Source organism: Arachis ipaensis, chromosome B3 (assembly GCF_059453495.1).
Source record: "Arachis ipaensis isolate K30076 ecotype BB chromosome B3, ASM5945349v1, whole genome shotgun sequence".
Taxonomy (NCBI): Eukaryota; Viridiplantae; Streptophyta; class Magnoliopsida; order Fabales; family Fabaceae; genus Arachis; species Arachis ipaensis.
The window spans coordinates 24838893-24863949 of NC_142438.1; the positions used below are offsets into that span (position 1 = coordinate 24838893).

Genomic DNA, 25057 nt, shown 5'->3' on the forward strand with positions numbered 1-25057 from the left:
ATCTGTAGAAATATTTAAAGATAGGTACGAGGGTAAAAAGCAACGGATGAAAATGGAGATAGGGATGGGAATAGAATTTTTTTTTATAAAGCATTTTGAAGGATGGAACTCTATTTTCTATCTCGTGGAGATCCTGCTCCAAAGATAATTATATAAAAGAAGAAAATTGTTACGCAATATATAACGACTCAACTTATAGCATGTTATGACCAATGCTAGTCATCTGCCGTTACTACTCAGTTGACCTTAAGGACTCTAGATTTTATAGTAGTTAGTTTAATATGAGTCTATAGCGTGTGTTAAAATCATGAGTTATTAACCATAAGGGTGTAAGTTACCGAATTAGACCAAAAATTATTGTAGAATCGAACCAAAATTTACAACCGAAAAAACCGATTTTTTTTAATTAAATCGATCGGTTCGGTTTCGATTTTCGGTTGACTTGGCTGAAACCGAACCGAACCGAATTGAGGAAGGTGTTCAATAGTGCTTGTTTTTACTAGTTTGTCCTTTAATCTAGTAATAAAAGAGCACATCAATCCAAATCCCTAACTTTCTTCCCCTTTTACGCACAGACACCCACTCAGTTACTCACCCACAACTCACTTCCATCTTCCATTCTTCCTCCTCTGACATAAGAGCCTGAGAGAATGAGAGCCTGAGGGAGCCAAAAAGCTTCGTCCGCCATCAAGGAAGTCGTCCATCGTCGCTTGAAGTCGTCACAAGTCATCCATTCATCTCCGTCGCAGGCATAGCAAAAAGCTGGAGAGCGCCGTCGTTTAGCCCACAATGCCGTCCAATTCGCGTCGTCGTCCATTCCGTGCTGTCGTCCAGTCGCCGTCGTAACAAACCTTAAGCCAAGCAATCCAGTCCAGTCCATCGCCGAGCAGCACTCCAGTCACCGAGCAGTTCCTCTCGGTCGTCGAGCAGTCCAATCCGAGCCCTCTCTTGCGAGCTGCAAGTCAACAATGTCTTCTTTTGAGATTAGAATTTGATTTTAAATTTTTATTGTTGATTAAACGCCCATATATTAGTTGAATTCACAAATCAATATATTGTAGAGACATGACAAATGCTCTCTGGAGTCTGTACATTAAAAGTGTCTCTTACATTTTCAAAATAAATCAACTTTAAATAAATTAACCAATTTAATTTGTTATCAACTTATCAATTTGTTATCAACTTATCAATTGTCATAGTTTATAAACAAGTATGTTATCCTGCAGAACTTGCATCCTAAACAATTAATTACATTGAATAAAATGACTATTCTTATTGTTGTTCCTGGTCTGTTCTTAATTAAGAAGATGAGTTTGACTAAAATTAATGTTCCTAATTGTTGTTGTTGGTCTGTTCTTGATTAGGTTGATGAGTTTGACTAAAATTATTGTTCCTAATTGTTGTTGCTGGTCTGTTTTTGATTAGGTTGATGAGTTTGAATATAATTGTTCAATAAAATTGCTGTATTTTATTGTTCATTGTTATGTTTATATGCAGCCAACAAGAAATGAACAGCGCATTGAACCAACGCCTAAAGTTGGAGGTGAAAATATTGAGTCCATGGTATGTTCTTCAACGGACAGCGGTGTGCTTACCAAACCCCCGCCTCATCCTAAATCAAAGAAGAGGAAGGTTGATTCAACTAATACGGGTGCAACTCCAATAGCGACTCCTACAAATCCATCTCCAAGCACTGTGGAAACCAATGAAGAGGATGACAAGAATGATCCCAATGAAGGTAATAAAAAACCTTCTAGACCTAGGTCTTGGGCTTGGAAATACTTTACAAAGGGTCTTAAGTCCAAGCCATCACATCCTAGGGCTAAATGTAATTGGTGTGGTGCATCATATGCATGTGACTCTCATAGAAATGGTACAACTGATATGCGATATGATTTGTTGAACCAATGTAAAAAATTTCATAGGGACTCGAGTGACTCTAGTCAAACAATCCTTACCTTTCAACAAAAAAAGACGGGATGGGGTATTTGCTATAGTTACTTTTGATGTTGAAATGTGTAGAAAATTCCTTACTAGGATGATAATTATTGATGAGCTACCATTCAAGTTTGTTAAGGAAAAGAGATTCAAATTCTATGTGAGTATTGTACAACCTAGCTAGGTTTTCACTTCTAGGAAGGATTACTGTTGCTAAGGATTGTTAAAATCTTTATATTAGTGAGAAGAATAGGTTAAAACTGTGTTCAAACAACCAAATTAATCTATTTGTTTAACTAATGATTGTTGGATTTCTGTGCAAAATTTGAATTATATGTGTCTCACTACTCATTACATTGATCATGATTGGAAATTCCAAAGGAGGATTATGAATTTTTTTCTTATTAAAAATCACAAAGGAGAAACAATTGGTAAAAAAATTGAGAGATGTCTTTTGGGGTGGAGGATATCTAGAGTGTTCACAATTATTGTTGATAATGCTTAGTTCTAATGATACTGCAATATCTTATCTAAGAACTAGAATGGAGGATTGAAATTTACATCTTTTAAAAGGAGAGCATTTGCATGTTAGGTGTTGTGCACATATTCTTAATCTTGTTGTTAATGATAAATTGAAAGATATGCATGAATCTATTAGCAAGATAAAAAATGCTATAAGATATGTGCGTGCTTCACCTAGTCGCATAAATAGGTTCAAAATTTTTATTAAGGAAGCTAGGATATAAGACAAGTGTACTGTTCAACTCGATGTTCCCACTAGATGGAACTCAATGTAACACCCTAATTTTTAGGAGCTCATGATCGTACCAAAAGTAAGTCGTTACTAACCTAATTCCTTTTATTATCTATTTAATATTGAGCCTTTATGCGTAAATTTATCGATGGTTTTACTAAAACTATAACTTTTCCAACAAGTACAAACAACACATATTCACATACTTAATATTAACAGTACGTTGTAGTGTTATATACAAAAGCAATTACAGAACCTACCCTCTGAATAAAACTTTAACTAACAAGGCGAGGGAAAAAATAAATTCTAACAACTCAACTCGTAAACATATTCCTCTATGCTCCCGCAGCTTCGCAATAAGCCTTCGTACCTGTAGCTGAAAGGGGTGGAGATAGAGGGTAAGAACTGGGGAGTTCTTAGTAGGGTCGGAGTTAGGAGTTAAGTTCATTTTATATATACTTGGTCAGCAATAACAGTCAACAAGGTACCATCTAATTTAACAATTAAAGAACACAGAATTCAAACAATCATTTAGCACACCCACAATCACAGAAAATACACTCGCAAACAAATATGCGCAAACAAGCATGATGCATGTCTATCCCTAATGCAGGTAATGAGCTCATATGTCGGTTTCCACTCGCTCCCGACGTAACTCAGCAACCTTTGTCTGAGTTTGGTTTCAAGTTTCATAACCTTTGTAAGCAACCTCTGTCTTACAGGTGCGACTCTCTTGAGCCGATGTATGCAAACATACTGGTGTTTCTTGGAGGCGCTGTTTTTGGTAATAATGGTGGTTGGAACCGCCATAATTTCAAAAAAAAACTACCATTTTAACCTTTTTTTGTAGTGTTTAAAAGAGACATGAAAAAAAAATCCTACAGAAAAGAAAACTCTGAGCAAGATCAAAAAGTCTCTGGAGATGTAAAATTGTAAGAGTCTTTTTCTGAAAACAAATTCCAACCCCATTCCTTTTGGACTTTGTTTATTTATAAGCCTTCTTTACCCAGTCCAATTCCATCACGTGCTTTTCATGCAGGAAAACATAAGCGTTACTATTTCCACTATAATTAATAATAAAATGACCGCCTTCAACTGCTTTAAATACTGACATTTTCATTGCTTCGATCACGACACCATGTATTCAATATGCATCTTCGATCAACTTGCCTTGTTCATCGATGACCTTCTCTCAATAACCTCGAGAATCTTTTCGATAAAGACTCAACGAAAATATTTTGATATGGTCTTTATCAACTTTGAATTATTTTAGACCAACAAAATCTACAACAAAGGCTGAGACATTAATTAATATGAGGCAAATAATTCAACAATATTCGTCTCTATTAGATATGTTTGATTTGTAAAAGTGTTCTCTAAATTTTACTTACAATTTGTTCTTAGAATTTTGTAAAAATTAAAAATCTTATAAAATAAAAAATATTAAAAATAAAGTCTTATAAAGGTTAATAGGCAAAGTGACTATAAAAAATCATACAACTCAAATTAAATTTTGAAAAATATAATAAAACATTAAATTATTCTTTATCACTTTAATTATATGTTAGATTTTATGTCATGTATCATTATCTAATTTATAATCGCATCTTTTCAAAATCAATTCAAGTTATATGATATTTTACAAGAATTTAATTTTAAATTAAAACTCTATTAACTTATATAAAGAATGTAAAGAATCTGTTATAAAAAGAAGAAAAAAAAAATAGATTCTATCTAATAAGATTAGTTGAGCAATTCTCAAATTAATTTAAATAATATTTTCAAATAATTCTGTTATGAGGAGTAGGGTTAGTTATATTAGTAGTGGAAGCTTCTGTGTATATATATATATACTCCTACTCTAGTGTACAAACAATGAAATGAAAAATAACACTTTCTAATTCCTTCTGCATAAGTTTCATTCTTCCGCTTAGAAATTCTTTTTCTTTCTTATTCTTACATGGTATCATAGAGCGATAAAGATCCATGGACCCAGAAATCATCAACAACCCACTACCTTCCAGTTCCATTCCTCAAGCATCTTCTACACCTACAACAACAATTGCAAAACCACTATCCATTCCTTTACCTGAGAAATTGAACAACGACAATTTTCTCACCTGGTGTCACTCTGCAATTCTTACAATTTCAAGTCAAGAACTTGAAGATCACTTAGACAAAGCGAAGATTCCAGTTCGCTATGCCTCACCAGCAGATGCACAAGCTCAAAAAGAATCAAAGGCATATAGAGAATGGAGACTTGATGACTACAATGTTGCTTCATGGTTATTTTCATCCATGGACCCCTCCTTTAAGCATCGAGTTCTTGGCTGTCACTTTGCTCATGAATTTTGGAGCCACCTTCATACACATTTGCATTCCAAACCAAGGCTCGCATTAGACAACTCCAATTGCAATTGAAGTTAATCAAAAAGGTGGGATCAGCATCAGATTACCTTCTTGAAATTAAGAAAGTGGTTGATTCTCTTGCTACTGTTGGAGCTCCTTTAACTGGTGCAGAATATACCAATGTCATTCTAGATGGATTAAATGAAGATTATCAATCTTTTCTCACCTATGTTACAGCAAAAGATCCACCCTACTCCATTCCTGATCTTGAAGCTCTCTTGATGGCTCAAGAAGACATTGTCGAGAGATTCAAGAAACCGGATTCCTCTATGGTACAGGTAAATTTTACTCAGTCACAACCTGTTAATCAAAACAATTCTGATCCTAACTTTGGAAGACACACAACAAACATGCCTAGTAGAGGAACTTATGGTAGAAGAGGTCGTGGAGGAAGATCGCAGCGTGGAGGCAGGGGTGCATGGAACAATCCTAATCGTCCACAATGCCAAATTTGTGGCAAGCTGGGACATGTTGCCAGTTACTGTTATTTTCGATTTGATCAACAATTCCAGCATGCCCAACAAAATTCAGGTTTATCCTCCATGCACAATGCCCTACCTCCACCTCCCTCCTTTCATAACCACAGAGCATTGCTAGCTACACCCATTACTATGGTTGACCCTTCATGGTATGCTGATTCTGGAGCTTCTCATCACTGTACTCCAGATCAGTCCAACTTAGAGCAATCACAAGAATACCATGGTCAATATCAGATGTATATAGGTAATGGTTCAGGTATGAAGATTCAGCATGTTGGAAAATCCATTTTACATCATAAACCAATTGAAAAGAGATATTATCTTTATGATTTATTACCTGTCCCTTCAATTGCTCATAATCTTGTTAGCATATCAAAATTTGTAAGAGATAATCAAGTTTATTTCTCTTTTTGGCCTGATGTGTGTTTTGTGAAATCTCAGGCTACTAAGGAGGTGCTTCTCCAAGGAACAGCAACTAATGGCATGTATAGATTTCAAAAGTTTATATTCCAAAAATAAAAACAGATTGTAGTCAGTTTAATTCTTATGTTCTTATAGCTAAGACTTTATCTCTAGATATGTATCACAAGAGATTTGGTCACGCAACAATGCAAATTGTAAAATCCATTGTAGCAAGTTGTTCATTTCCTATTAATAATAATGAATCTGATACTGTTATGTGTGATTCATGTTGTTTGGCTAAATCTCACAGACTTCCTTACTCTCCATCTACTACTATATATGATTTTCTCTTATCTTTAGTTGTGTCTGATATTTGAGGACTAGCCCCAATTACTGCTCATACAGGTGTTAGATATTATGCATCTTTCATTAACACTTACTCAAGGCACACTACTATATATTTCTTAACCAATAAATCACAAGTTTTCAGTGTGTTTAAACTATATAAAGCTCAAATGGAAAAGCAACTTGGACATTCTATAAAAGCTCTACAAATTGATAATGCTAGAGAGTATTTGTCTAAGACTTTTACAGATTTTTTAGCCCAAGAAGGTATTATACATAGGCTTACTTGCCCTTATACTCCACAACAAAATGGGATAGCCGAAAGGAAGAATAGGCATATTGTTGAAACTGCTCTAGCTCCTTTAGACACTGCCTCCCTTCCTTTAACTCTGTGGAATGAGGCTTTGGCAACTTCAGTTTATTTAATTAATCGTATGCCTTCATATGTAACAGAGAATAAATCACCTTTTGAATTGCTATTTCATACCAAACCTGATTATGCTTCTTTAAGAGTGTTTGGTTGCTTATGTTTTCCACATACTAGACCATATAATATGCATAAGCTAGAATATAGATATGAACCTCATTTGTTTCTTGGTTATTCTTTAAATCAAAAAGGATATAGATGCTTAACAAAGTATGGAAAAATAATTACTTCTAGGGATGTTAATTTTCATGAAACTACCTTTCCTTCTCTTTCCTTTTTTCTTCATAATAATAATGATCAAAATTCTAGTGTTAGTAGTACTACAGTTACAAAATTTTTGCCTCAGATTGCAACTATTCCACCTTCATCCATTGATCCTGCCATCCCTCTACCTCGTTCAATTCCTATGCATTCCACTCATTCTTTGGACAAGCATGCTAACATTACTAATAGAGAAGGAAATCAACTCTCATACACAACAAATCCAAGCTCACAGTCAACTATTACTATTCCAGCTACACAAAATTCTATACCACTCTCCTCTGTAGAAGCTGTATTACCCTCGTCTCAGAATCTTCCACCTATCCCTTCTTCAGACAATATTCACCCTATGCAAACAAGGTCTAAAACAGGTAGCAAACCATCAAAGACCTTTCAGGTAAGTACTTCTCTAGTAAGCTCTATACCTGATTCTGAATTACTTCCAAAAAATGTTCGAAGTGCTCTTCAGAATCCTTTATGGAGAGAAGCAATGCTTAATGAATATAATGCTCTATTACATCATAATACTTGGACCTTACTTGAGCTCCCTGAAGATGAAAAAGTTATCACCTGCAAGTGGATTTTTGCTGTCAAGAGAAATGCCAAAGGGGAAGTTATAAGACATAAAGCACGATTAGTTGCTAGGGGTTTTATCCAAACTGTAGAAATAGATTTTGATCAAGTATTCTCTCCTGTAATAAAACCTGTTATAATTCGTATCATTCTGACTCTTGCCTTATCTAAAGGATGGAGAATACAACAATATGATTTTCACAATGCCTTTTTGAATGGAACTTTATATGAAACTATTTTTATGACTCAACCTCCAAGATTCATTAACTCCAATCCTAAATTAGTTTGTAAACTCAACAAGGCCATTTATGGTCTTAAACAAGCCCCAAGGACTTGGTATTTAACAATTACTGCTACTCTTCAGTCTTTTGGTTTTACAGTTACAAAATTTGATCCCTCCCTGTTCACAAGATTTACTACTAATTCTGTTATTTACATTCTCATCTATGTTGATGATATGGTTGTTACTGGTGATAATGAAACTAATATTAAAATTGTGCTTACTAAATTGCATCCCACTTTCTTATTAAAAGATCTAAGGGATCTGAATTTTTTTTGGGAATAGAAGCTGTCAAGCATTCCAATTCCTTACTTTCTTTATATCAATCAAAGTATATTCACATTTTACTTTTGAGGTCTGGAGTGCAAGATTCAAAACCAATCAGTTCACCTATGGTAATCTCTCTGAGATTAACAACCAATTGTGGAACTCTCTTTGAAAATCCAACCTTGTATCGTTCCATAGTAGGAGGGTTATAGTATGCAACTATTACATGACCTGACATTAGTTTTTCTATTAATAAACTAAGTCAGTTCATGTCCAACCCATGTCAAGAACACTGGATTGCAGCAAAAAGGGTGCTGCGCTATTTAGCAGGTACCGTTGATCTTACACTTCAATTTCACAGATGCACTGACTTGAGATTTACTGCCTTTTTAGACTCAGATTGGGCAAGCAATCTTGATGATAGAAAGTCTGCTACAAGATTTTGTGTGTATCTTGGATCAAATTTGGTGTCCTGAAAATGTAACAAACAAGCCACGGTCAGCAGAAGCTCTACCGAGGCAGAGTATAAAGCCCTTGCAGCAGTATTCACGGAGCTGCTATGGATTCAAAACCTTCTTGCTGAGCTACACCAGCCCTGCTCTGCTCCTCCCACTATATTTTGTGATAACATTTCAGCTGTGTTGCTTGCCTATAATCCAATTTTACACAATCGAACCAAGCACTTTGAGTTGGATCTCTACTTTGTGAGAGACAAAGTGATAAAAAGCTCAATTGTTGTTACTCACATTCCCTCCACAGAACAAGTAGCGGATGTGTTAACGAAGTCCTTGTCCTTAGCCAATTTTGATAAGTTCAAGAGCAAACTCAGATTGGCAATCAGACCATCATGAGTTTGTGGGGGAGGGGGTATATTAACATATATAAAGAATGTAAAGAATCTGTTATAAAAAAAGAAAAAAAAAAAACAGATTCTATCTAACAAGATTAGTTGAGTAATTCTCAAATTAATTCAAATAATGTTTTCAAATAATTTTGTTATGAGGAGTAGGGTTAGTTAGATTAGTAGTGGAAGCTTCTGTGTATATATATATACTCCTACTCTAGTGTACAAAGTACAAACAATGAAATAAAAAATAACACTTTTTAATTTGTTCTGCATAAGTTTCATTCTTTCACTTAGAAATTCTTTTTCTTTCTTATTCTTACAAACTCACATACAATTATTTTTATGTAAAATTGATAATTAATAATTGTTGAATGACAATTATATTATGTGAGTTTCTACCTTAATTTCAATCAGAAAAGCTCTGCATACAAGTCATTAGGGCTTGTATGCTTTACAAGTTAATTAACGAATAAACCCCAAAAACGCGATGCAAGGTCTACGTTCTTCTTCTTCTTCTTCTTCTTCTCTTTCGTTTCTTACCTTCTCTTTCTCCTTCTTCTTCTTCTTCTCTTTCGTTTCTTACCTTCTCTTTCTCCTTCTTCTTCTTCTTGCTGCACGTTCTTCTTCTTCTTCCTCTTCTTCTTCTTCTTCTTCTTCTTCTTCTTCTTCTTCTTTTCTTTCGTTTCTTGCTTTCTCTTTCTCGTTCTTCTTCTTCTTGCACGTTCTTCTTCCTCTTCCTCTTCTTCTTCTTTTCTTTCGTTTCTTGCCTTCTCTTTCTCTTTCTTCTTCTTCTTGTTGCACGTTTTTCTTCCTCTTTTTGTTCTTCTTCATTTACGTGCTTTTCTCTCTGTTTTCTTTCTTCGTTATTCTCGATTTCCATTGTTTTTTGACATCAAGCTCTGAAATCGTTTTTGAAGAAGAAGAAGCAGCAGAAGATGAGGAGGAGAAAGAGAAAGAGTTCTGAAATATGCATAAGGTGTACTTCAACGAATTTTGGGTGTATTTCTTAAATCCTTTAGGTGTATTTTTGTAATCCTTTGGGTGTATTTCTATAATCATTTGGGTGAATTTCTGTAACCGTTTGGGTGTATTTCTGTAATCCTTTTAGTGTATTTCTGTAATCGTTGGGGTGTATTTCTGTAATCGTTTGGGTGTATTTCTGAAGTTCCATTATCTTCAAATTTGACAAGAAAATTGTTTTCATGGAGGAAGAAGAAGAAGAAGAGTCGTTCATAATGCATGGTGAGTAGCGCGCTTTGGAAACAGGAAGTTGTTGAATAACGTGCGTTTTATTTACTTTTGAATGTGGAAGTGTGTAATGCTTTAATTAAGTGTAATGCGTGTGTTTTATTGGACTTGTAAGACTTGTAAGCCAAAAAGACTTGTATGTGTAGCAGGCCTCAATTTCAATACGTTGATAATATAAAATATTTTATAATTTTTTTGTATGATTATTTATGTAATTAATATTTTATTAATGTAGTGTTAGGTGATTAAATATACTATAAAACTGTTTTACACTTTTCAAAATTAAATTCATTTCAAAAACCATTTATTTTTTACTTTAACTTCCAAATTCCAATTCCAAATATATATATGTTGTTGGCCGGTGAGTGCTACTGTTCTTATGTGGTGAGGACGATCCAATCCGCGGATCCAACATAACCCAAATATCGAATAATTTGCTTCTGCTTCGTTCCTACCGCCAGAAACCATCTGGTGCGTTGAGTTCAGATCTCTCTCCCTCTTTCCATTGCCAAATTCCAGGGTAGGTTTTCCTCTCTTCCCTTCTCTTCGCTCTCTTCCTAGCTATGCACATCAACTATGAAACGACGCCGTATCTAGATCTCATCTTATACTCTTCCGTTTGTTTTCTTTTTCTTTTTTTTTTCCCATTTCCATTTACTCTTGATTTCTCTGATGTTGGCGTTGGAGCTAATTATTCGGTCTTTCTTTTCGAGGAATTTCGGATTCATGTGGCAGTCGTCCTTTCATTTCGATTTGATCCGAATTCACTTGTTGTGTGTATCTGTGCTAAGTAGTTTTCTTTTAATATTTTGGATTTTTAACTTGCAATTTATGCTACTGTTTCCATTCTTTAGTGAATGTTATTCATTTCCTCGTTGGGTTTGATTTTGTTATGGGATGATGTAGAATTCGTAGTTTCCCTCTTTTATTTATTTATTTTTTAAGGAATTGAGATCTCCTTCTTGGTTTTTCTTAATTGATCTGATTTTAATTTTCAAACCGTTGATGATTTGTATGAGTATGTACGTATATGGACTTTTAATTGCTTTTGGTACGCTTCTGTTGAAATTGCTATGCTTTTCTTTTTCCTTGTAGATAAGAATCTGGATGCATTATTGTTCGAGTTAGCGTAGACTCATAAAAAAACGTGAAGGGAATGGAGTTGGTAACAAAGCCATTGATGTACTGGGTTTTTATTTCCATCATTGTCTTTGCTGCTCAACTTTGCAATGGTTTCTATCTGCCTGGAAGTTACATGCATACGTATGTAAATGGAGATAATATATATGCCAAGGTGAATTCATTGACCTCTATTGAAACCGAGCTTCCATTCAGCTATTACAGCCTTCCATACTGCAAGCCGCTTGGTGGCATAAAAAAGAGTGCTGAGAATCTCGGAGAGCTCCTTATGGGGGATCAGATTGATAACTCACCCTATCGGTTCCAGATGAATGTTAATGAGTCAATCTATCTCTGTACAACAACCCCGCTGAATGAGCATGAGGTGAAGCTGCTCAAACAAAGAACGCGGGATCTGTACCAAGTGAATATGATCCTTGATAACCTCCCAGTTATGCGATTTGCTGTTCAAAATGGGGTTAAAATCCAGTGGACAGGGTTCCCCGTTGGGTATACACCCCCTGGTAGCAATGATGACTACATCATCAACCACCTGAAGTTTACAATTTTGGTTCATGAATATGAAGGAAGCAATGCTGAGATTATAGGGACTGGGGAGGAAGGTTTGGGTGTTATTTCTGAATCCGACAAGAGTAAAGCATCTGGATATCAAATAGTTGGCTTTCAGGTTTCCCCTTGCAGTGTTAAATATGATCCTGAAGTCATGACGTCACTCCACATGTATGATAATATCACTTCTATAAGCTGCCCAAGTGAACTTGACAAGTATCAAGTAATAAAAGAGCAAGAAAGGATATCATTCACATATGAGGTTGAATTTGTGAAAAGTGATATAAAATGGCCATCGCGTTGGGATGCTTATTTGAAGATGGAAGGTTCCAAAGTTCATTGGTTCTCAATCATGAACTCACTTATGGTCATCTTTTTCCTTGCTGGTATTGTTTTTGTTATTTTCTTGAGGACTGTGCGAAGAGACCTGACAAGGTATGAGGAACTGGATAAAGAGGCACAAGCTCAAATGAATGAGGAGCTCTCAGGATGGAAACTTGTTGTGGGAGATGTTTTCAGGGAGCCTAATTGCTCAAAGCTTCTGTGTGTGATGGTTGGAGATGGAGTTCAAATTCTTGGGATGGGTGGCGTTACCATTGTTTTTGCAGCCCTTGGTTTTATGTCACCAGCCTCCCGTGGTATGTTACTAACAGGAATGATACTCTTATTTCTTATCCTTGGGATTGCTGCCGGTTATGTTAGCGTACGACTCTGGAGCACCATTAAGGGGACCACGGAAGGTTGGAGATCAATTTCCTGGTCCGCAGCTTGTTTCTTTCCTGGAATCGCTTTCATTATTCTTACAGTACTGAATTTTATTTTGTGGGGCAGCAGCAGTACTGGTGCAATTCCCATTTCCTTGTATTTTGAGCTCTTCTTCCTTTGGTTCTGTATTTCGGTACCACTTACCATGATTGGAGGATTTATGGGGACAAGAGCAGAGGCAATTGAATATCCTGTGCGGACTAATCAAATTCCTAGGGAAATTCCTGCCCGTAAATATCCATCTTGGCTTCTTGTTCTCGGTGCCGGAACTCTTCCATTTGGAACCCTCTTTATTGAGCTTTTCTTCATCCTTTCCAGTATTTGGCTTGGGAGGTTCTATTATGTATTTGGTTTCCTGCTCGTTGTTCTTTTGCTGCTGATTATTGTTTGTGCGGAAGTATCTGTTGTCCTCACCTATATGCACCTTTGTGTGGAAGATTGGCAGTGGTGGTGGAAGGCATTCTTTGCTTCAGGTTCTGTTTCGCTGTATGTCTTCTTGTATTCAATTAACTATTTGGTTTTTGACCTTCAGAGTTTGAGCGGGCCAGTCTCAGCTACACTTTACCTTGGCTATTCGCTACTCATGGCAGTGGCAATCATGTTGGCCACTGGGACAGTTGGCTTCCTTACATCATTCTACTTCGTGCATTACTTGTTCTCATCCGTAAAGATAGATTGAGGTTCCTGCTGCTCTCTTTCATTGACTCAGCGAAAAGATCAGTTGATCTATACTCTGTTGAGTTCATTTTGTAGCTTTGCTTGAATTGCAGAACAGTGAGTAGGCAACTGATGGTAATTGATCGCAATAGGCAATTGTGAATTGTTATATTACATATTGCAATATCTGCAGTTTGTTCCCCTTCTCCCTGTCTCCCAAAGTGATTTGCTCGTTCTAGTATTCAACTAGTGTTCTAGCTCATTTTGTTTTAAGTACTTTAGTTTCATTTGATTTAGGATCTTGTAACTTTTCAGACTCTCATTCCGTTCCAATACTGAAAAGAAATCATTAGATGGATACTTCCAGATTTCATTGTGATTTTCAGTTCTTTGTGCATTATTTTCTTCTTTTTTGTTCTTCCTTTATATTGATTGTGAATTGTAGTTAAGTTGATTTGCGCAAAGATCTCTCAACTCTTGGTAACCATACTTTATACCTGCAAATCAAGGAAGTAACAATACTCTATACCTGCAAACCAAGGAAAAAGCTGTGTAAGATATTTGTCTTTTCTGTTTATTTTTCCATGATCTCTATATCTCTTGTATTAAAAAGTTATAATATTTCTACGTATATATACATATACTTTTCTCTAGGCCTATATGGTGAAAAGAACAAGAGTTGATATTTTATAAATTATAATTAAATAATCTGGTACCCTACTACCCTGTATACTATATCATTGTTCAAAGCGGCTCAAGGCACGAGAGTACGATTGAATTTAGCACCAACATGCTGCAAGAAAAATGAATGAGATAGAGCTGTCTAGGCTGCAACTGGTGTACTGTTTTTGGTCACTTTAACTCCCTTCCATTTATTCATGTTTTCTAACTTACGTAAGCAAGGAGAATATAATGTTCTCTGATCCAAGACTTTAGAGCTCCATGAATGGTCTATCAGAGAGTGAAACAATACTACAAGCATACTTGCTTTTAGTATAATCTAGAGTTTGCTTTCTAGCCCGATATTGAAAGATCATATTAAGAGTAACATTTTTGTGAAGATGCAGATCTATTGGCTGGTCTCAGTTAAAAGGATCAGCATGATCTTGGTTTTCTTGTTGCTTTGCTATGCTTGAAGTCATGTAAATTTTAATATCTTCTGTTGTGGCATTGAACAAGAATAAAATTTTGTTGATTGTTAAAGTAGTTGCGAACCCTTACAGTGGTTATATCTGGTGTTTGTATGGTTTTCACCTATATCTCTTCCCCTCTAAGATTGCAGTCAAGCCACTGAGATTTCTTCATGTACTTGTTGACTTGGTTATCATGAATTTCATATCTTACATCTATGTTCTCTGTCTCTGTTCGGAACCTACAGGCAATAGTTTCTGCGACAAAGGGCAAACAGTTTGTACTTTTAAGTTCTAAATGAAAATTTATTGTTTTCTGATTTAGTTGAGTAAAGAAACAAAGGCTTCTTTGTGTATATTAGAATTCAAAGGGAAGTGAAGTTTTATTTAAGCAATTCCTCTCCTTCACCCCAGTTCAAACGAGATTGCTTTAAAATGAGCAAATAGATCCTCCACTTCCTTTCCCTACTTAAAATTCACTTGAAAATGCGTTTTTGATCTTTCTAAAATAGAGCGATTCTTAAACCTTGTTTTAGTTGTGTTTTTGTTCAACACAGGTAGCAATTCACTTCGAGATGTTTACTAAAGAGTAAACGGACATGACCAAAAACAAAAGAGTAAACGGATTAACGGAGGGATAGGGAATAGAGAAGTATTCATGGTTATCGAATCACAATTCACAAATTGAATTCTTGATAAATGTTGAATAGTATTTAACTATAAAATTTAGATATACAATACAAAATGGCAAATGCTCCGGAGTTGTTACGCTCAAAATTTAAGTGACAACTTTGTCCTCCTTAATTGTTCAACTTAATTTTACCATTCCCGACCTAGACTCTCTTGGAAGTTTTTGGGTGACCAGTGGTGTGTGCTGGAAGCATTGGGAGTTATGGCCTAAAATATTAAAGTAATCACTCTTAAAATTAAGATAATATATCCACATATGATAGGTTTAGGATTAAATTCCTTACTTTATCACTTTAGAGGATCTAAATTCAAATAGAAAGTCAGCATAAAACCCTTGCTGGCTCGGGCTAAAAACATAATTTTATTTCATGATAACATATATAAAGAAAGTTATTTTGATGCAGGTTCACATCTCTAGTAAGACAACATGTGTTACAAGTACCCAACATGGCAATATCACAATGTTATCAACACTAACAATAATAATAAACAGAGCAACACATCCATGGAAGCTTAACCAGTGTTTTGCATGCCAGCAGCTATACCCTTCATTGTCAGGATGAGGGTATCCTCCAAACCAGGGGCATACTCGCTTTTCGGGTTGAGTTTAACAAGCTCTGCCGCCGGCTTGCTAGATTCAGTGTAATCCTTGCACAGGTGAGGCTTCAAGTTCACATGGTAGTCAGGGTCGCGGATTCGCTTCAGAGTGTAGGCTTGCAAGACATTGAGAGTTGTGATGTAAGAATCACGAATACGAAGTCTTTGCTTTAGGTAAGGGTCTCCTTCAAGGAGATCTTTGTGCCCAGCAACCTACAAAGAGTTTGTAGCAAAAATTATCAATACTGTAGGGACAACAAAATGAATAAATAGATATATAAATTCATTTTCATTTTCACTGTTCCAGAAGCACGATGAAACTAGTATGATGGAGTGGAAATTAAGATTGGGGTGGAAATTATGAATCTTCTACATCAGATCAAGTTTCGAGGTTCTCATGTCCGTTTGGTGGGGATTAAGATTGGGGTGGAAATTTACATTACATGAAACTCATCCATGAAAATTTCCACCCGAATTTCACCCCTTAACTAAACAAACTTCTAATATTTAAACTACTAATAAAAAGTACAAGAAGAATGTTCTACAATTACATATATGACGTGTCATCTATAACAGAGTGACAAGGGCAACCCAGTGCAAAAATATCCCTCGTTAACGCAGGGTTTAGAGAAGGGCCACACTCAAAAGGTGTAATGTAGACAACCGAACGTGATAATTACATATCAATGGCTGCTCTACGGCTTGAACCCATGATCTTAAGATAAAGCATTAAAAGAACCCAAGCAGTCAAATTATTAAGCAGAAGTCATAGACTACCTGAAGGAGAAGGCTCTTGGTTTCTTCATATTTAGACTTTAAACGCTCACCAAACAGCCATAGTTCTTCTGACACTAGGAGTTTGTCATATAGAGCTGCAATCCCAGGGTCTCCCTTTGCAAACACCATTTCAACTAAGTCAAGGGTGACCCTGAAGAAAGGCCATTGGTTATACATATCGCGAAGCATTTGGAGATTCTTTGGATCCTTCTCAATTACATGCTTAAATGCCTTCCCAAAGCCAAGCCATACAGGCAAGTGAAACCTTGTCTGAGTCCATGCAAAGATCCATGGTATAGCACGGAGCGATTCTATTCCTCCACTTGGCTTTCGTTTTGATGGACGACTGCCAATGTTCATTCTTCCATACTCCAACTCGGGAGTTGCCTGTAGTTCACAATTTTCAGAAGTTAAAAAAAGGTACATAAGGAATCTGCAACATCATTAATTTTGTGACTGTTGTGGAATAACAAAAGATAGTTTTGCTTAAATAATCAGATATTCATATTCCAATCAAACCAGAGACTTTTAAACAAATAAAATATTCACAAAATTTACAAAGAAATAGATATATTAATAAGCATTCGTAAACATTTTTTCTTTTATAAAAGTAAGCACTATAAACATTATTAATAAAAACTTGAATGTCAAAAATGTTTAAAGTATTTGTCAGGTGTCAATGTTAATTTAACATTTAAGCATACCATAATTATTATTCACTAGATTTTCAAGTGCAACTTACCAGTTCTCATATCAAGTTTAAAAATTGATCATAAGTAAGATTAGCATAGAAAACTACTTACACATCGGAAGTATTCAACAAAACGTGGTTCCTGGAAGACAACAGAGCGGTACTCCTTTGTAGCAATGACAGCCATCTCATCCATGAGAGCACGCCATTCTGGCTTTGGCGACACAGGAGAATGCATTCCATGCTCCAGTGTAGCAGCAGTGAAACGCTGAAGTGTTCTGAAGCACAAGTGCTCTTCTCCAAACGACTGTTCAATAACTTCACCTTGAATTGTTACTCTAAGCGAGCCGTGGATAGTGTCTGGTGGCTGAGATAGTATAGCCAGATGAGTGGGACCTCCTCCTCTTCCCACAGTCCCTCCTCTGCCATGGAACATGGTAAGCTTAACACCAAACTCCTTAGCAACCTTTATGAGCTCTTCTTGAGCCTTGTAAAGGGCCCATGCTGCAGATAGACGGCCAGCGTCTTTCCCGGAGTCAGAGTACCCAATCATAACTTCCTGTTTACCATCAATACGGTTTCTATACCAATCTATAGAGAATAGGCAGGCTAATGCAGAAGGAGCAGCCTCGAGATCAGCAAGCTTTTCAAACAATGGGACAACTCTTAGTGGCTGCTTCACGTGACATTCACGTTGTAAAAGCTCTACAGCAAGCACATCAGATGCAGCTGTTGCCATTGAGATGATATAGGCACCAAAGCTATCGGAAGGAAGTTCCGCAATGACACGGAAGGTTTCCAACACATCTGTAATTTCTTCTGTTTTCGGAAGATCAGGCCCATAGAGAGGGCGCCTTCCACTGAGCTCGGACAATAGCCATTGCTGCCTGCGTTCCTCGGACCATTCTCGATAAGATCCGAGTTCCAAGTGGTTTGTAATAGCATCCATAACATCAGTGTGCCTGTCCGATTCTTGACGGATGTCGAGTCTTACAAGTGAAAGTCCAAAGGTGGAAACTTGCCGCAAGAAATCAAGAAGGCTTCCATCTGCTATTGGTTGGTCACCACATGCACATAGTGACCTATAACATAGCTCAAGAGGCTCCAGAAACTACAAGAAAACAATGAAGGACAAAGAGTTTAAAATACATTATATAAATATCACTATATCGATATTATTCTCTCGGCAACAACAACCTTATTCCACTAACTACTGAATGGAGGATGATACCTGTTCAACATTTGTGAAGGTTGTCTCTTCAGGGATTTCAGAGGTCCCATTGGCTAATAACTGCCTGGCATGCTCACGTGTATTATACAGTTTGTCCCTCACATCACCAAGAATAACACGATAGGGCTCATTTGGAGGAACTTGTTTCCAGAACTCTGCAGGAACGAAGAATTTATTACATCATTCAATATAACCTACCGATCAAAAGGACAAACTCTGAATATTTGCTCAGAAGTTTAAAGTGCTCAATTTTGAAATTATTTGTCTTAAAAAGAACTTAAAAGTTTAGAGTTTATATTTAGAACAAAATAATATCAACTTTTCATACCAATATAGTGTTTTGCATCACTCTTTGAGGACCTAAGGAGTTCATCGACGTGAGCACGAAGCTCATCACTGCAGCGCCACATTGACAACTGCCAGGAGCAAACAAAAATAAAAGGTAGGAACAGTGCTATAAATGATAACGTAAAATAAATCATGAATAAAGACCTGCAATATTTGATACCTCAAACATGAGATCCTCAATCTGAGAAAAGTACAAATTAGCAGCCATCATTCTAGCCAGCAAACATACATCCCTTGTAACTTCAGGAGTTACCCTCGGGTTTCCTGCAAAGCACATCAGACATAGTGTAAGACAAAGTCATTTTGTATTGCAACTGATGCCTCCAAGGCCCAAGGCAGTGCCCAAAACTGAAGATGACACGGGATGGATGACGAAATGGATAAAGAAAATATGAGGAATGAAGGATTTCGGGTCAAATATACATGAAGAATTTGGTGAACAAAGACAGGCACAGGAAGTTTAGCAAAGATAAACCTTCTTTTTGAAAAACATATCCATGTATTAATTGCTTAGGGGAAAAGAAACATACCGTCACGATCTCCTCCCATCCAAGAAGAGAACTGAATAACCGGAGCACTATATGGGACACGTTCATTTATACCAATGTTCTTCAGAGCAGTGTCAACTCGGCGCAAAAATTTTGGTATACCTTTCCAGATCGTCTCATGGAAGTAGCTCATTCCGGCCCTCATTTCATCTTGTGGTGTAGGAGGGGTCCTTCGAATTTCATCGGTACGAAATGCAGCTTGAATCTGCATGAGAGATCAGTCACTAGGGCTGAACTATACTGATTCACATATACAATTCTAATTACTAATTTATGGCAGTGATAAAAGCCATTCGCATAAAAACTTTCTTGAGTTCTTACAGAAAGGTTAGGCCAACTATGAAACAAGATATACCAATTGGTCATGAAAAGCTCAAGAGGTTATATCGCATACTAAGTGCACATAAATTACAAAAACCCGGCAAACCTTAGTTCAACACTAGCATAGATTTATAGAATTTGTGTAATGCCATCCATATGAACAAGGTCACACTGTGGATAAACTCAGATTACTCGACCAATGAAAATATTTTATCACTTAATAAACCATTAGGCTATCATTTATTAAACAGCATGAATATACTGCAAATGTTTTGCAGGAAAATATCAACCTCAATCAAAGTTCTTATATACAACTTTATATATAAAGTAGCAAAACAACTTGGAGAACCATGCAGCTGTCATTACTGGCATAATATAAGAATATAGAATCAACAATAACCAGCAGTTACACACCTCTCTTTGTAAAGCCTCATCAAGTTCCTGTCTGTCATCTGGTGTTATGTCTTTAGCATACAACTGTGTCAAACAATTCCTTATCCTGATGAAAAAAAGGCAATTATTATCAACGTCAACATAAGATTACGCCTTAGTACGGAAATCTGAAAAATGCCAAAAGTGCAGGATATTTCGTCAATGAATTTTCATGCAGCTAATGGTAGATGCACAATTAATTGACTACCATAATTTTTCCTCTAAGTAATGGACAAACCTGCCATGCTTTTGCAACAAAGATCTACGAACAGACTGAGTTGGATGAGCAGTTAGGACCAAATCTACAGTCTGGTTCTTCAAGGCATCAAAGACTTCTTGAGGGGTCTTATTCATTTGATTCACAAGCCTCTTGAAGGTCTCTTCTAAATCTGACTCAGTGATGGCAGAGTTCTCATCCACAAAATCGCCTTTCTTCAACAGCTTGATCCTTCTTCGGTAGGCAATTTGAACTTCTTCTGCCAAGTTAGCCAAATTAAGCATGTGAGAAAATGATTTGGCCACAACAATAGAGTCCCCAGCATCAAGACCAGTCAGCATGTTCCCAAGTTCCTCCAATTTGTGAGGATCATTCTCCCCTTCGTACTCTGCTGACAGCTCATAGCAGTCTTGAACCTAGGATACATAAAAAATTACTCAGACCAATGAGATACAAATTCCTTGTAAGCAGTGAAGAACAGAAACAAATAAGCAACAAAAAACACCAAAAATAAAACCAGAATTAACTCTAGAAGGCCCATAAGCAAGTGGAATTGATCTTATTTTAGTAAAGCATGAATCTATATTTCACTAACAACACAACTTTTCATCTCAGGACACAAAGAATCAAAATTTGCCAAATGTCAATGTTCCAAGACAGAAAAAAAAAATCACAGCGTTGAGCTAAATCAAGCAAATTTTACATCAATCACAACTGAACACAAAACTAGACTTAACAAAGCTAGAATCTTTTAATGACCCAAAAAAAAAAAAACAGAAAAACTAAAATTCATAAGAAACACCTAAATCAAAGAGATAAAATCAATCCAACTCAAGTCAGATCAGTTAGAATTTATTTGAATGCAGATATTGATGAACAATAAACCACAAGAAAAACTAAAAGGGTAATGACATAAATTCGTAAAAAAGTTGTCTTAAACATTCCTCTAAATACTAAAAGAACAATTCAAAAGTAATCAGTCTCACCTCATTCAATTTAAAACAAATCCTCAAATCAAAATAAGAAAATAAAATAAATAATTAGGAAAAGAGGTGCTAGGAAATTACGGTTTCTCTGATATCAAGTCCATGCAAATCCTGAAGAATGTCAAGGAATCGATCCAACAACAAAGCATCGTATTCAACAAGCTTGTCATCATCAGAGACCTTGCTTGGTGCCAGCAACCTCAGCTGAGCATCAATTGAAGCCATCTTCTCAACTTTCTTAGTAGCCATTCTTTTTCTGTTCTTTTATATATACCACCACACTCACTCTGTGAACGATTCAGTTCAAGCAAGATGACAATGGTGCTTGGTGTGTAGTGAGTGAGTGAAAAGCACAAGTACGGTAAGAAAGGAAACTTTTTGGTGGAGGAGTGAAAATAAATAGAGAGAACGAGAGTGAAAGAAGGTGTGTATGTGTTCGCTCTTTTATGATCACTGCACCAAAACAGAAAGCAGTACAGACAAAGAGAGAGAGAGAGAGAGAGAGAGAATATGATTTGAAACTGTGAGACTGCCTTGCATTTTATAAAGGCACGAAAACACGAATATGTTAACTTTTGCTTACATCAAAAGTTTGCTCCATCAAATTTTAAGTCGGGTAACATAAAATAAGATATATATGAGCTAATTATTCTTTTAATTTGTTTGTATTTCGGTAATTTTGATTCATAAAATCAATATGTCTGACTTTAAGATGAAAAAAAGTTTCTCCCAAAAGTGGAGCTGTTTGCTTGGTTTATTTTGACAGGCAGGGTGAATACTAAAGAGAGGCCAAGTCGACTTGGGATACTCAATCAGATTGATAAGAGCTGTGTTCTATGTAACAAGGATATTGAGGAGGTCCACCATTTATTTTTTGGCTGTGATTTTGCTTAACAGGTATAGAGTGTTTGGATATCTGTGTCTGACCGGCCATGGTCTCTTCCAGAACTTATGAAGGATCATTTTTTAAGTTGGATAGAAGAGCTGCGCAGGAAGGAGAACCAAAAGCAGCGGTTAAAGAGCTTTTGTACGATCATTTGGAACATTTGGCTGGAAGGCTAGAAGGCTGAAAAGGAATAAGAGGATATTTCAGAAGATGTTGAGGAAATTATCAATATGTCCATGGTTAACTGCGACAAGTGGAGGAGTGCACTCTCTTCATGTTGTTGATGGCTATGCCGAAAAAGATACGAGGAGTTTCTTTATTTTGTGTTACTTGCTAGGAGTTGCTTGTCTGGTTTGGATATCTTTTTCTATTTGTTCCACTTTACTGTATTGAGTTTTTTTTGTTTTCAAAAAAAAAAATGGTCTTCTCTTTATCTCTATATGCGATATTTTTTTTACGGTTTTTATTTATTAAAAATATTGAGAAACTGTCATCCTGATGAACGTCTTAAAGAAAAGAAAAAAGAAAAAAACTAATTTTAAAGTCCAACTTTACTATAACCAAAATTTATTATAACAACTAATTCAAATATAAAAATTATAACTTTTAAGATTCTAATTAATGCTTCTGCTTAAATTAATTTTACATATGTTAGTTAACAATATAATTGGATTTTGTTTTGGTATCATTAAATTGTTAAATTTTTTTATGTTTTAACATATTTATAATTTTTAATAATAAAATAAAAATACTAAAAAATTTAAAAAATATTTTTTTAAAAATTATAACTTATACTTTTTTTAAAAAAAATTTACTTAAAAAATATTTTAACATAATAAATAAAAATATCAATATAAAATATTAAAACATAAAATTATTTTTATTTTTTTAAAAATCTTTTAAAAAAATCACTTAAAAAAATCTTTTCTTATAAACTAATACAAACAAGCTCTTTGTGTTGGTATTCTAATTTTTGAAATATAAATTGATTCACTTTAATTTTAAAATATTTTATGTTAATTTTGTGATCATATTCTTATATATATATATACACACGAAAAAGTTTAATTTTTAAAAAATAAGTTTGACTAACAAGTGTTTTAACAAGACTAATTAAGATTATATAGTTTTAAAATTTTTTAACTATATTGTATCTTTATATAGTAAATATTATAAAAATTCTAAAATATTTAATTTTTCAATGTACACATTTTATATTTATGGTAATGGTAATATTAAAAAGACAATAACTCAAAATTATTTTATTTAATTTAATATTTATAATTTTATAATTATATGTTTATTATATTTAATTTTACTCAATTATTTTTTCAGTAATTAAAAAATATAAAATAAAATAAACAATAATTAAAAAATATATAATAAAATAATTGAGAACAATACACTTTCATCGACTAAGAGACAAAGATTATCTTATTACATAACTTTCTCCTCTATTTCCAAATGAACTTAATTTTTTGCATTATAATATATAAACAAATTTTAAGTAGATATCCTATTATATATGTTAACACGTATCTAAAATAAATACTTTTGATATCTATTATATGAATTATCATCTAAAAAATAATAATTAAATATATAATTATGTAAACTATTTTATATTATCAATATATTAAAATTAGAATCTTTTAAATGTGTATTCCTTTCTCCTAAAGGATGAAAATGCCCTACACTCAAATTCCATTTAAAAGCTTATTTCGAATCTTTATAATTTTTCTATTTATCAGCCTTTTTAAACCAATATATATTTATTTTAAAATAATCTATCCTATTCTATAGTTAATGTGAAAGTTTTATAAACATGCTAAATGTGCGTTAAATCAATCATTAAAATTAAATCATTAGTATATATAAAATACATATTAAAATATAAAATATATATAATTTTTTTAATTTACATATTTATATTTATATATAATAATTGATTTAATAACTAAATTTTTTTATATGCATATAGCATTTTTAAAGTTTTTATTGGTAAATATGATTAATGCTAAAGTTTGAGCATTAGAAATTATTTTTATCTAGAGAAAATATGGAGAGCTAATATTGTACGAACAATATTACAACCAATATTCACACAATAAAAAAATTCAAAACTCTTAAAAATATATAAGAACAACCAAAACTCAATTAAAAAAAAAATCTTAAATTCAAACTCAATACAAGCTAATTTTTAGTAGGCTTCATAATGAATTTCTTTAATAACGTATTATAGTATTGGTTAAAATTGACTGCTTATAATGTTAATTCATTAACATTATTCTTTTATCTAAAAGTAAATGACAAGTATATTTCTAATTATTTTTCATAAAGACTTATATGTCATTAATAAGAAAATAATTACTCATAGGTCTTTGACGGTTAAAAACACATCATACATTGTGAAATTCGCTGCTCATGAGTGTAGGGTGGTAGTAGTGAGCGAGAAGAGTTGAAGAGAAATAAGAGCTGCCTATGAAGGATCAGAAAATGAAAACTGAATCATGTCAATGAATCTCACTTAGCGAGAGTTTATATATAATTGGATAATAAATAAGAACTAAGTCACTAACTCAAGCTAACAGAGATAAAGTTAATTTTCTAACTCTAGCGATTAAACTTAACCCACACTTAAATATCTAGCTTCGCCTAGCTGACTAACTTGAGCTGGTATAGCATAACTAACTTCAAGTAATTAGTTTACTTATGCTGTGAACTAATTCAACAGTTCATTCGTTCACTTAAATAAGTAGTGTCGAGAATTCGAATCTCACTGTGTATATATGATAATTTATTGACTAATAATACACTTTTAAATAAAACTTAAATAATCCACTATAAATTAATTTTTTATTT

General features: G+C 34.6%; 2 protein-coding genes across 2 annotated transcripts; one reads left to right on the forward strand and one right to left on the reverse strand.

The window, feature by feature from the left end:
* Positions 1-10574: 10574 nt before the first annotated feature.
* Positions 10575-13701, forward strand: LOC107630015 (transmembrane 9 superfamily member 12). Its single transcript, XM_016333009.3, has 2 exons — positions 10575-10750; positions 11326-13701. The coding sequence occupies exon 2, from the start codon at positions 11387-11389 to the stop codon at positions 13361-13363; it is 1977 nt and encodes a 658-aa protein (XP_016188495.1). The 5' UTR covers positions 10575-10750; positions 11326-11386; the 3' UTR covers positions 13364-13701.
* Positions 13702-15481: 1780 nt separating this feature from the next.
* LOC107630016 (phosphoenolpyruvate carboxylase 2) lies at positions 15482-22489 on the reverse strand. Its single transcript, XM_016333010.3, has 10 exons — positions 21391-22489; positions 20345-20739; positions 20089-20173; positions 19336-19558; positions 18966-19069; positions 18786-18873; positions 18458-18612; positions 17339-18337; positions 16536-16922; positions 15482-15971 (listed from the first exon to the last, which is right to left on the reverse strand). Exons 1-10 carry the CDS (start codon positions 21556-21558, stop codon positions 15675-15677), a joined length of 2901 nt encoding a protein of 966 aa, XP_016188496.1. The 5' UTR covers positions 21559-22489; the 3' UTR covers positions 15482-15674.
* Positions 22490-25057: the final 2568 nt, after the last annotated feature.